This window comes from Hypanus sabinus, chromosome 3, assembly GCF_030144855.1.
Source record: "Hypanus sabinus isolate sHypSab1 chromosome 3, sHypSab1.hap1, whole genome shotgun sequence".
Taxonomy (NCBI): Eukaryota; Metazoa; Chordata; class Chondrichthyes; order Myliobatiformes; family Dasyatidae; genus Hypanus; species Hypanus sabinus.
This window is the reverse complement of record NC_082708.1, coordinates 42,088,028-42,101,021: the sequence shown is the minus strand read 5'-3', so window position 1 is coordinate 42,101,021 and position 12,994 is coordinate 42,088,028. Positions and strand designations below refer to the sequence as shown.

Sequence of the window (12,994 nt, the reverse complement as noted above, 5' to 3'; positions counted from 1 at the left end):
TTACCATTCTGATCTTACAGAGGACCAATTTTGTCCCTTGCAATCCTTTTGCTCTTAGCATATTTGTAGAATCCCTTAGGACTCTTCTTCACCTTGTCTGCTAGGGCAACCTCATGCCTTCCTTTAGCCATCCCGATTTCTTTATTAAGTGTCCTCTTGCGTTTCTTATAGTCCATAAGTACCTAATCTGTTCCTTCTTGCCTGTACCTGCTCTGCATCTCCTTTTTTTTCATAACTAGGCCCTCAATATATCTTGAAAACCAAGGTTCCTTAAACCTGTTACCTTCTCCAGTTATTCTGACATGCACATACAAGCTTTGTACTCTCAAAATTTCACTTTTGAAGGCCTCACAATTATCAAGTTCACCTTTGCCAGAAAACAGCCTGTCCCAATCCACATTTGTCAGATTCTTTCTGATACCATCAAAATTGGCCTTTCTCCAATTTAGAATCTCAACCTGCAGACCAGACCTAGCCTTTTCCATATTTACTTTGAAACTAATGGCATTATGATCACTAGATGCAAAGAATTTCCCTACACAAACTTTTATCACCTGCCCTGTTTCATTCCCTAATAAGAGATCAAGTTTTGCACACTCCCTCGTTGGGACTTCTTTGTACTGATGAAGGAAACTTTCATGAACACATTTGACATACTGTATCCCATCTACTCCTTTTACAGTATAAAGTTAAAATCACCTACTGTCACAACCTTATGTTTCTTGCAGCAGTCTGCATCTTTCTAAAAATTTGTTCCTTTAAATCCTGCTGCCTGTTTCATGGTCTATAATATAGCCCCATTAATGTGGTGATAATTTTCTTATTCCTCAGTTCCATCCATAAAGCCTCACCAGACAAGTTCTCCAGTCTGTCCTGACCTGAGCACTGCTGTGGCATTTTCCTTGACTAGTTCCACCGCCCTTCACCTTTTAATCCTTAGTTATGTCAAAAATAACAGGACCCCAGAATATTGAGCTGCCAGTCTTGCCCCACCTGGATCCAATCCTCAGTAATGGCTACAATATCATATTCCCATCTGTTGATCCACGCTCTGAATTCACTGCCTTTCCTACAATACTTGCATTGAAATCTACACAGCTCAGAACATTAGTGACACTGTGCTGAGCATTTTGATTTCTGACTTTCTTACTCAGTGGTCAAGTATTACATCATATTGTTATTCTTTTAAAAATTTTGTTTAGATATAATATAATGAACTCTTAGAATATGTAATGATTTAATTTGAATTTTGATTTTTTAACTTGATTTTAACAAATTACTTTCAAGTTATAGTAATGTTTTAAGAAACTGCTGAAATGTGTCAAATTTAAGACTGTTTCCTGAATATTTAACTGGCATTTTCTTAATCTTCATATAACTTGTAATATAATATTACTGTAGGCACCACAGTAGCATAGTGGTTAGCACAGCGAGGAGTGTACATCCTCCCCATGAACGCATGGGTTTCCTCTGGGTGTTTCTGTTTCCTCCCATGGTCCAAAGATGTACCGGCTAGGTTAACTGGTCATTATAAATTGTCCTAGGCTGGGGTTCAACAGGTGGGTTGCTGGGCAGTGCGGCTCTTCAGGCTGCAAGAGCCTGTTCCATACTGCTTCTCCGAATGAATGAATGAATAAATGACTAAACAGTTATACTGCTTTGAATTATGCATAATTTGCTTTACAATTTGCAATCCTTCACAGTTTAAATACGTAATTAGGCAAAGCAAGGTTGCCACACGAAAAAGAATGAAAATGATTTGACTTGTTGGATTTCTGTGATGTGCATTTACATTAAATATATCAGAAGCAAGTTAAAGGGTAATCAGATATGCATTAGAAAATGAAAAATGTTGAACTTGGTACTATTTAACTTGTCTTTACTTCTCATATTTTAATAGATATTTGGGCTATTGGTTGTATATTTGCTGAGCTATTAACATCTGAGCCTATTTTTCACTGTCGTCAAGAAGATATCAAGACTAGTAATCCTTATCATCATGATCAGCTGGATAGAATATTCAATGTCATGGGATTTCCAGCAGGTGAGTCTTGAATCTTCACTGAACTGTTCTCCCCATGTTAATATGCTTTTATTTATTATTCTGTAATCTCCATATAGAAGAAGTTGTGGATTAGCAGAATTGTTATGATGATTGCTTCACATTTTAAAAAACACTATTTTGTGATTTGTGTTATGATAGGTATGACATAGTTGACTAAACCAGCAATGGGGAAGGGAAAAGTAAATGTCCTATCTTAAATTATAATGTCTGAAAAGTAGAAACCTCAGTTTTTTTAAGGAAACAATATGAACTTGCTACAGAATAACCTGGTGTTCTGTTGTAAGAAAGCATAAAACATTGTTTTGTAGTAATTCTTCAGTATGAGTGGCTACCCATTATTTGTTTTATTTTGTGCTATACAAGAATATGAATCCAGTGGTCATGATAAATATGCTGGGCCCTCTGCCCATAACTTAATAATTTATTGGTGCAAAGTGCAGTGCTCTTTGCCTTAATTGATGTGGTGGTCATCACATGATTAAATCTCATTCATACATTTTGAATGTTTCCTTTATTTCACTATTTAGTGACATACAGCATCTTCATGACAGCTAGGTCTCCCTTTTAAGTTGTCAGTGGTGAATGGCTTTAACCTTGCATCTCCATCAGAAAAGACAGCTATGAAATGTCTGAACATTTCCATATTAATTACAATGGACAACAAAGATTTTGCTTCCTCAATATTTTTGGGTGTATCTTATGGATTTTGGGCTGCTGATCATGAAAATCACCATGAAATTTCCCTATCATGTACTTTTTTAAGAAGTCACCCATATTTGTTGTTTCAATTTATAATTTAATGCAGAATAACTGAGGCCAAGATTAAGGAAGGCATTTTTGTTGGTCCACAAATCAAATAGGCTATCAATGATGGGCAATTCAAAGAACTTCTAGTGAGGGGGTTGGTCACTTTTTCCTGTGGGGGAGGGATTGGGACTGTGTTGATATTGTTGCTGTATTTTTTTTCTGTGGGGGAGGGGTCAGAGATTGTAATGCTGTTTTTTTCTGTGGGGAGAGGGCCACGGATTACAGTTTTGCTGCTTTTTTCTGCAGTGGAGTGGGGTTGAGGATAGTTGTTGTCGCTGTTCATTTTTTGCGGAGGGGGTTGAAATCTGATGCTATTGTTGCTGTTTTTTCTGTGGGGCTTTCTGGGTTCTGCGAGTTTTGTTTCTTTTAGCTTTTCATATGTGTTTCATTGCTATCTGAAGAAGACAAATATCAAGAGTTGTATTGTCCATGCATACTTTAACAATAAAATGAACCTTGAACCTTGGGACTGGAGAAAATCACATGGAAGGCATTCAAGAATGTTGAAAAATTTCTTAGCAATTACAGTGCACCGAACTACATGCAGTTGTTTGTCGGCATGCTTCAAGCATACAAGACCATGAACTGCAACGTGTCACTAAAGATCCATTTTCTGCATTCCCATCTAGACCTTCCCTGCAAATCTTGGTACTGTCAGTGATGAGCATGGTGAAAGTTTTCACCAGGGCATTGCGGTCATGGAGAAACAGTATCAGGGCAACTGCAATCCATCAATGCTGGCTGATTATTGTTGGACACTTAAACGAGAAACCTCAGACACTGAGTACAAACAAAAATCATCAACAAAACATTTTTAGCTTAATTTAACTATTTCAAAGCATCAGTACTCTTTATGCATTATATTCAATAAAAGCTTTGTTTCTCCAAATTCCTATATGATACTTAGTAATCTGAAGTTATATTTGTGTTCAGCTTTTGGTGGTCTGTCATAAACAAAAAAAATTCTGATGAAGCAACACTTTAAATAAATGTTGGTTTAGTATTATCTAAGAAGAAGCATCTTTAATTAAAAAGTAGAGCTGGTACTTCGGGCAAACAATTGTGTAATGATGATCAAAATTAACCCACCCCCATCCCCCACCCCAGAGTTTTGAATTCTCCTCCAACCCCAAGATTCACAGAGAACTCTTCCTACCCAACCCAAGTGCAGTGCAGGTAAATGATTGAATGCAAGATCATAATGAGGTAGATTGTGAGGATTAGAGAGTATTTTATTTTACAAGAGGTCCATTCAAGAGTCTAATAACAGTGGGATAGAAGCCGTCCTTGAGCCTGGTGGTATGTGGTTTGAAGCTTTGTATCTGCTGCCTGCTGGGAGAGGAGAGAAAAGAGAATGTCTGTTGTGGCTGGAGGTCCTTGATTATATTGGCGTCTTTACTGAGGAAGTGAGAAGTATAGGCAGCGTTGACAGAGAGCAGGCCAGTTCCTATGATGTGCTGATCTGTGTCCACAACTTACTGCAGTTTTTTTTAAAACAGTCATTTGCAATACCAAGCCTTTATGCCTCCAGACACAATGCTTTTTATGGTACGTTGATAAATATTGGTAAAGGTTGACTGGATTGTGCCAAATTTCTTTAGCCTCCTGAGGAAGTAGAGGCATTGGTGAGCTTTCTTGGTTGTTGGTGAAGTTGAAGCTTTAAACACTTTCAACCTTAACCCCATTGATACAGGCAGTAGCAAGTGCACGCCACCCACCTCCCCTCCTTCCTGAAATCAGTGACTGCTGTTTTGTTGATGTAAAGGGAAAGGTTGTTGTTATGCTACCATGTCAGTAGCTCTCTGTTTCCTTCCTGTACTCTGACTCGTTGTTTGAGACTTATTTTACACTTAGGACTGTGTGGCTAAGCACAGCTCCATCGCCATATTTAAGTTTGCTGATGACACCACTGTCGTTGGCTGAATCAAAGGTGGTGATGAATCAACATATAGAAAGGAGGCTAAAAATCTGGCTGAGTGGTCCCACAACAACAACCTCTTACTCAATGTCAGCAAACCCAAGGAGATGATTATTAACTGCAGGATCATGAGCCAGTCCACAATGGAGGATCAGAGGTGGAGAGGGTCAGCAACCTTAAATTCTTCGCTGTTATAATTTCAGAGGACCTGTCTTGGGCCCAGCATGTAAATGCAATTATGAAGAAAGCGCAGCAATGCCTCTATTTCCTTAGGAGTTTGTGAAGATTTGGCATCTATAACTTTGACTAACTCCTATAGATATATGATGGAGAGTATATCGACTGGCTTTATTACATCTCTGTTGTGAAAACATCAATGCCCTTGAACTGAAAATCCTGCAAAAGGTAATGGATACAGCCCAGTCCATCACAGGTAATGCCCTCCCCATCATTGAGCACATCTACACAGAACATTGTTGCAGGAAAGGAGCATCCATCATAAGAGACCTCCATACCTCTCTTCTCACTACTGTCATCAGGAAGAAGCTGCAAGAGCCTCGGGACTCACACCACCAAGTTCAGGAGTAATTGTCACCCCCTCAACCATCAGGCTCTCGAACCAAAGGAATAACTTTATTCAACTTTACTTGCCTCATCACTGAACTGCTCCCACAACCTGCTTTCAAGAACTATTTATCTCATGTTCTTGATATTCATTGTTTGTTTATTCATTTATTTTCATTCTTTTTGTATTTGCGGTTTATTGTCTTTTGCACATTGGTTATCCACCCAATTGGAACAGCCTTACATAGATTCTCAGATTCAGATTCAGTTTATTGTCAATTAGAAACCACAAACGCAATGCAGTTAAGACAATGTTCCTCCAGAATGATATCAACAAAGCACATGACAAAACAGACTACACCAGAAAATCCACATAATGTTTGGCAATCTCCTATCCAGAGTCCGGAGAGGCTGCTGCATATTAATATCGCGCTACCATCTTAGCACATTCCCCGGAAAGGAGCTCCAAATCCATCAGACAAAACAAGACCAAAAACTAAAGCTGCAAGACCTGCACAAAACTACATAGTTACAACAGTGCAAACAATAGCATAATTGATAAAAAAAAACAGACCATGGGCACAGCAGAAATAGTCCAAAGATGTTAAAAGACTATAAGTTCGAAAGAAACCACCACACAGTTTCCACAAGTCCTCAGGGTCCCAATTGACTCGTCATCCCATGCCGGCAGCAGAAGGGAATAACTCCCACTATGGACTTCCACGGCGCCGCTCGACTCAGCCTCACAGACGCAGCACACAATGAAAGCTCCGTCGAACCCAGCCTTGCAGACGCAGCACACATTATTATACATATATTATGGTTATTTAATTGAGTATGCCTGCAAGAAAATGAATCTCAGAGTTGTGTACGGTGACATAAGTGTACTTTGATAATGAATTTACTTTGAACTCTGAATTTTTGAGATGAGACTCACTACAGAGTAGCTTCTGCCAACTTGTAGATGGAGTTAGAGCAGAATCTGGCCACAGACATGAGTGTACAGGGAGTAGAGTAGGGTGCTATGGATGCACAGTGAACACCGGTGTATAGAATAATCATGGCCGAACTTTTGCTGCCTATCTTTGCTGATTGCAGTCTGTTGGTTGGGAAGTTGAGGACCCAGTTGCAGAGGAAGGGCTTTACTCTCAGAGTCTGGAGTTTAGCGATGGGTTTGCTCGTAATAATAGTATTAAAGGCAGAATTGTAGTCAAATAAACAATAGTCTGGTGAAGGTGTCTTTATTGTCCAGATGTTCCAGGAATTGGTGCAGGACCGGGGGAGATGGTGTCTCAGTTACAACAATAGTATTTACTGATGTGAGCTGCACTTAGTTCATTACTGTACTCTAAGTACCCCGTCTTCCTTTGCAGACATTCTACTTCAAGTCTTTTCAGAGAGGAGTTTTAAAGATGGACATGGGGAACACATTGGTTTATTTCATTCACCATGCATCCTAGCTCAATTCATTTTAGAAACCCCTCCACTATTTTTCATTATAAATTATGCTTAAGGAAAACTATTTTATAACAACATTGGATCATAAAATAGGCTCTGGACTTGCAGTATTCCCAACAGTTCTGTCAGTGCAATATACTTGAATCCATCTGAAGATTTTAAAAAATTGAGAAATAATTTACTGCCTGAATTTGAATGTTTTCAAAATGTTCTTCTTCTTAAACCATTCTGTTGTTGATTTATTCTTGTCTTTTGGATCATTGTTTTGTTGCATTTTCCAACTTCTCTTCAGCTTCAGGTGACGGACTGCTACCCTGACATTCTCTTGTGAAATGTTATGATACAATTTTGAATTAATTGTTCCCTCAGTAAATGCAAACTGTCCTGGCAACAAAGCTGCCCCAAACCATGGTGCTCCTTCCACCATGCTTCACAGTTGGGATGAGGTTTTGGTGTTGCTGTGCAGTGCCCTTTTCCCTCCAAGCAAAGCAGTGTGCATTTCTGCCAAAAAGTTCAACTTTTGTCTTATCTGGCCACAGAACATTGTCCTAGAAGTATTATAGAACATCCAGTAGTCTTTTGCAAACATGAGACATGCAACCATGTCTTTTGGAGAGCAGTGGTATCATCTATGAACACCATTCTCGTTCAGTGTTTTTATTATAGTGGACACACAAATAGAAACTTTAGCAAGTTCTAAAGATTTCTGCAGGTCTTTCGCTGTTACCATTGGGTTCTTTTTCACCTTCTTCAGCTTTGCATATTGTTCTTTTGGTATGATCTTTGCAGGATGCCCACTCCTCAGGAGGGTAGCAACAGGACAGAGTTTCCTCCATTTGCAGACAATTTATCTTACTGTGGACTGATGAACGCTCAGGTCTTTAGAAATGCTTTTGTAACCTTTTTCCAGCTTCGTGTATCTCTACAATTCTTCTTCTAAAGTCCTCTAAAAGTTGTTTTGATTGAGGCATGGTATACATAAACAGATCTTTCTTGAGAAGAGCAGACTCTGCCAGTAATTTGACTTTGTGTGTCTTTTTTATAGAGCAAGGCACATCTACAACCCACATCTCCAATCTCATCTCATTGATGGTAACACTTGACTTCAAATAACTTTTGTAGAAGGCATTACCCCAGAGGTTCATATATATTTTATAACAAATGTAATACTGGATCACTTTTCTCAATAAATAAATTAACAAATATAATGTTTTGGTGTCACTGATTTAATTGGGTTCTCTTTATGTAGTTTTAAAACTTGGGTGAAGATCTGGTTACATTTTAGGTCATATGCAAAAACAGAGAAAATTCTACAGGATTCACAAACTTTGTAGCACCACTATATTACAATCTAGCCCAAATTATGATAAGAGTTTGAGTAGTTCTGCTAATTACTGTGTGAATTGTCTGTGGATTGTTTTCTGATTCCAGAAGGAGGCAAATAGATTGGTGATATGGAAGTGTAGAGGAAACTTTAGTTGCAACTAGTTTGCTGTAATGTCAATTCTTGATATCAATATTAAATGTTAAAATGAAACAATACTTCATTGTTCATCCCAGCATAGATCAAACATACCATTTAGGTCTTCATCTTAAATGTTATAAGAGTAAAAATTTAAAGCTTAAAGATTAGTTTTATTTGTCTGATGTACATCGAAGCATGTGGTGAAATCAGATTTTTTTGTCAATGACCAACACAGTCCAAGGATTTGCTGGGGTCAGTCCTCAAATGTCACCATGCTTCCAGCACCAATATAGCATGCCCACAACTCATTAACCCTAACCTGTATATCTCTGAAATGTGGGAGTAAACTGGAGCAGCTGAAGGAAAGCTAGTGTTCATGGGGAGAAATTACAGACTCCTCACAGACAGCAGCAGGAATTGAATCCCAAATGATGATTGCTGGCTCTGTAAAGCAATTGCGCTAACCACTTCACTACAGTGTTGACCATATGCTACCATGCCACACGTACATTACAATGCTGTCCATGTGTCGCAAGCACTTTTCTAGATGGTATATATGAGAAATATATTAAACACTTCCAAAAGCTATTCAGCAATGCAATTTAACTTCCATATTATCTTTTTCCAGATAAAGATTGGGAAGATATTAAAAAGATGCCAGAACATTCAACGTTAATGAAAGATTTCAGAAGAAATACGTGAGTCTTAATTTTGCTTCTTCTGATTAACATGCATACAAAAATATTATGCTATAAAATTAGGTATTGTTCTGAAATTGTCCTTCATAATGACTTTATACCAGATGTAAACCATTGTGTCTTTTGGAGTCACTTTCTGTTGGATGTGATTAATAACAGGGTGTTACATTGTGCACTAGGACTAAAGAACAGAAAGGAAATTCTGGCAGAACTGTGCTGTCCATCTCTTAAAGGGATTAATCCAAGCAAGTGTGAGGCTAACACTTTGGAAGGTCAAATACAAGAGAAAAGTATACAGTTAATGACAGGGTCCTTAACAGCATTGATGTACAGAGGAATTTGAGGTTGGGATTGGGAGGTTCAAATCCATGACTCCCTGATAGTGTCCATGCAGGTTTATAAGGTGATTATTGGCATGGTTGTCTTCATTGGTCAGGGCATTGAATATACAAGGAAGTAAGTCGTACTGCACAAAGAGGTACAGGGTGCAATTCTGCTCATCTCATTACGGAAGAATGTGGAGGCTTTGGAAAGGGTACAAAAGAAGTTTACTAGGACAATGCTTGGATTAGAATGCGTGAGCTACAAGGAGAAGCTGGAAAAAACTTGGCTGAGGGGAGACCTTCTGGAAGTTCATCAAATTATAAGAGGCATAGATAGTGAAAATTTCTTTCAGAGTAGTAATGTCAAATACTGGGGGACATGCACTTAAGGTGAGAAGTGAAAAGTTTAAAGGAGATGTGTGGGGCAAGTTTTTTACACAGAGAGTGATGTCTGGAACAGGCTATTGGGTTAGTGGTAGAAACAGATACGATGGTGGCATTTAAGAGGCTATTAGATAGATGCATAAATATACAGAGAATGAAAGGATTTGGATCATGTGCAGGCAGAAGGGATTTAGTTACATTTGGCATCCTGTTTGACACAAACATCGTGGGTCAATGGGCCTGTTCCTGTGCTGCATTATTCTGTGTAAGCTATAATATTTTGTAGGCCCACAATGTCCATGCCAAACGTGATGCCAATTAAAACCACGCATCTACCTGCAGGTAGTTTGTTGCCTCTTAATGTGCTTGTCTAACTGCTGCTTAAATATTGCTATTGTGGCGACCCATTTCCTGGCACATCCTGGCACACTGGCTCACAATTAGATAGCCTACGGGGGTTTGCGAGCACAGAGCTTTGGAGCCTCTGCGCCACGGGGGGCAGGTTGAGGGAGGCTTAAAAGTGAGGCTGAGGATTTCGAATAAAGTTTTTTCCTTCGACTGCAGTTACCGACTCCGTGTCATAATTTTAGCGCTGCATGTAGCACACCGCTACAGTTGGTGACCCCGACAGTCCAAACGATTTTTGGACCAGAAATGACCGACACCGCCTCTGTTCATGCGGTTTCGTTGAAACTGCCGGGTTTCTGGACACAGCGACCGAACCTATGGTTCCAGCAAGCCGAAGCCCAATTCCAATTCCATGTTCGCCAGATCACCTCAGAAGACACCCGCTACTACTACGTGGTGAGCTCCCTCGACCAGGACACAGCGGCCCAGGTCGCGGAGTTTGTACAGTCGCCCCCGGCAGACGGCAAGTACACGGAATTCAAAGCCCTGCTCCTCAGGACTTTCGGACTCTCACAGCGCGAGCAGGCTGCCCGTTTACTGCACCTGGATGGCTTGGGCGACAGACCTCCTTCGGCTTTAATGAATGAGATGTTGTCTCTGGCCGACGGACACACACCCTGCCTCATGTTTGAGCAGGCATTCCTGGAGCAGCTGCCCGAGGACATACGCCTGCTGTTGTCCGACGCGGATTTCAGTGACCCCCGGAAGGTGGCAGCCCAGGCGGACTTGCTGTGGAACGCCAAAAAGGTGAGCGGGGCGTCCATCACACAGATCTCCCAGCCACGCTCCCAGCAGCAAACCAGTCCAGGCCCGGCCGCAGAGCCCGCCAACCCCCGGCCCAATGAACACTGGTGCTTCTACCACCAGCGGTGGGGCGCAGAAGCCCGCCGTTGTCGCCCACCCTGCAAGTTCCCGGGAAACGCCAGGGCCAGCCGCCGCTGATGGCTACGGCGGCTGGCCATCGGGATAGCCTCCTGTATGTGCGGGACAGAAGGTCGGGACGCCGGTTTTTGGTCGACACTGGTGCCGAGATCAGTGTTTTACCTCCGACGAGTTACGACACCCGCAGCAGGGCACTGGGGCCCCCCCTGAGGGCCGTGAACGGCAGAACAATAAGGACCTATGGCACCCGTCAGGTGCAGCTACAGTTCGACTCCAGCCAGTTCACGTGGGACTTTACACTGGCCGCCGTAGCCCAACCGCTTCTGGGTGCGGATTTTTTGCGGGCTCACAGCCTACTGGTCAACCTGCCCAGGAAGAGACTGGTCCACGCCGAGACCTTTCAGACGTTCTCCCTGGGTGCAGCCCAGTTGCCAGCCCCTCACCTCGGCTCCATCACGCTGTCCGACAACGACTTCACCAGGGTCCTGGCGGATTTCCCATCAGTTCTGGCACCGCAGTTCACAGCGGCCATGCCCTGACACGGTGTACAGCACCACATCCCGACCCAGGGACCACCCCTCCACGCCCGCGCTCGGCGGCTTCTCCCGGACAAGCTCCGACTGGCGAAGGAGGAGTTCCAGAGGATGGAGGAATTGGGGATCATCCGGCGGTCCGACAGCCCATGGGCCTCCCCCCTGCACATGGTGCCCAAAGCGACGGGGGGCTGGAGACCGTGCGGCGACTACCGCAGGCTGAACGAGGCTACCACACCGGACCGCTACCCTGTGCCGCACATTCAGGACTTTGCAGCAAACCTGCACGGCGCACGGATCTTCTCCAAGGTAGACCTCGTCCGAGGGTACCATCAAATCCCGATGCATCCTGGCGACGTCCCCAAAAACGGCTCTCATCATCCCATTTGGCCTTTTCCGAGTTCCTCCGCATGCCGTTCGGCCTGAAGAATGCCGCACAGACGTTCCAGCGGTTAATGGGCGCGGTGGGACGGGACCTGGACTTCGCGTTCATCTATTTGGACGACATCCTCATAGCCAGCAGCAGTTGTCAGGAGCATCTGTCCCACCTCCATCAACTCTGCGCCCGACTGAGTGAGTACGGTCTTACAATCAACCCCGCCAAATGCCAGTTCGGACTCGATACCATTGACTTCCTGGGCCACAGGATTACTAAAGACGGGGCAACCCCTCTGCCCGCTAAGGTAGATGCGGTCCGCCACTTCCCCCGACCCACCACGATCAAAGGCCTTCAGGAATTCGTAGGTATGGTCAATTTCTACCGCCGCTTCCTCCCTTCAGCTGCCCGGATCCTGCGCCCCCTGTTCGCCCTGATGTCGGGTCCGAGCAAGGACATTACCTGGGACGAGGAGTCCGCCGCCGCTTTCGTTCAAACGAAGGAAGCTTTGGCGAACGCCGCAATGCTAGTACATCCCAGAATGGACACCCCTACCACCCTCACAGTGGACGCATCTAACATGGCAGTTGGTGGGGTGCTGGAGCAACTCATCGCAGGTCGCTGGCAACCCCTGGCATTTTTCAGCAAACACCTGCGGCCACCCGAGCTCAAGTACAGTGCTTTCGACCGGGAACTTCTTGTTGGCGCTCTACCTGGCAATCCGGCATTTCAGGTATTTCCTAGAAGGTCGGCCCTTCACCGCGTTCACGGACTACAAACCGCTTACCTTTGCGTTTACGAAAGCGTCCGACCCCTGGTCGTCCCGTCAGCAACGCCACCTGTCCTACATCTCTGAATACATGACGGATGTCCGGCACGTCTTGGGTAAGGACAATGTCGTGGCGGATGCGCTCTCTCGCCCTACCGTTCATGCCCTTTCCCAAGGGGTAGACTTTGAGGCACTGGCAGAGGCACAGCAGGCAGATGAGGAGATTCCGAGTTACAGAACCGCAGTCTTCGGTTTGCAGCTCCAGGACCTCCCCGTAGGCCTGGGAGAGAGGACCCTACTCTGTGACGTCGCCACCAGCCAGCCCCGTCCCGACAGCCTGGCGG

At 43.4% G+C, this 12,994-nt stretch overlaps 1 protein-coding gene across 8 annotated transcripts in view; it reads left to right on the top strand.

Annotated features, from left to right (window-relative positions):
• cdk8 (cyclin dependent kinase 8) overlaps positions 1–12,994 on the top strand; it is a 122,717-nt gene that overhangs the window by 85,613 nt on the left and 24,110 nt on the right. For all 8 annotated transcript variants that reach the window (XM_059964156.1, XM_059964155.1, XM_059964154.1 and 5 more), the window contains 2 exons: positions 1,901–2,044; positions 8,906–8,975. In XM_059964156.1, the coding sequence (XP_059820139.1) occupies positions 1,901–2,044; positions 8,906–8,975 (214 nt within the window). The remainder of the gene's footprint in view (positions 1–1,900; positions 2,045–8,905; positions 8,976–12,994) is intronic.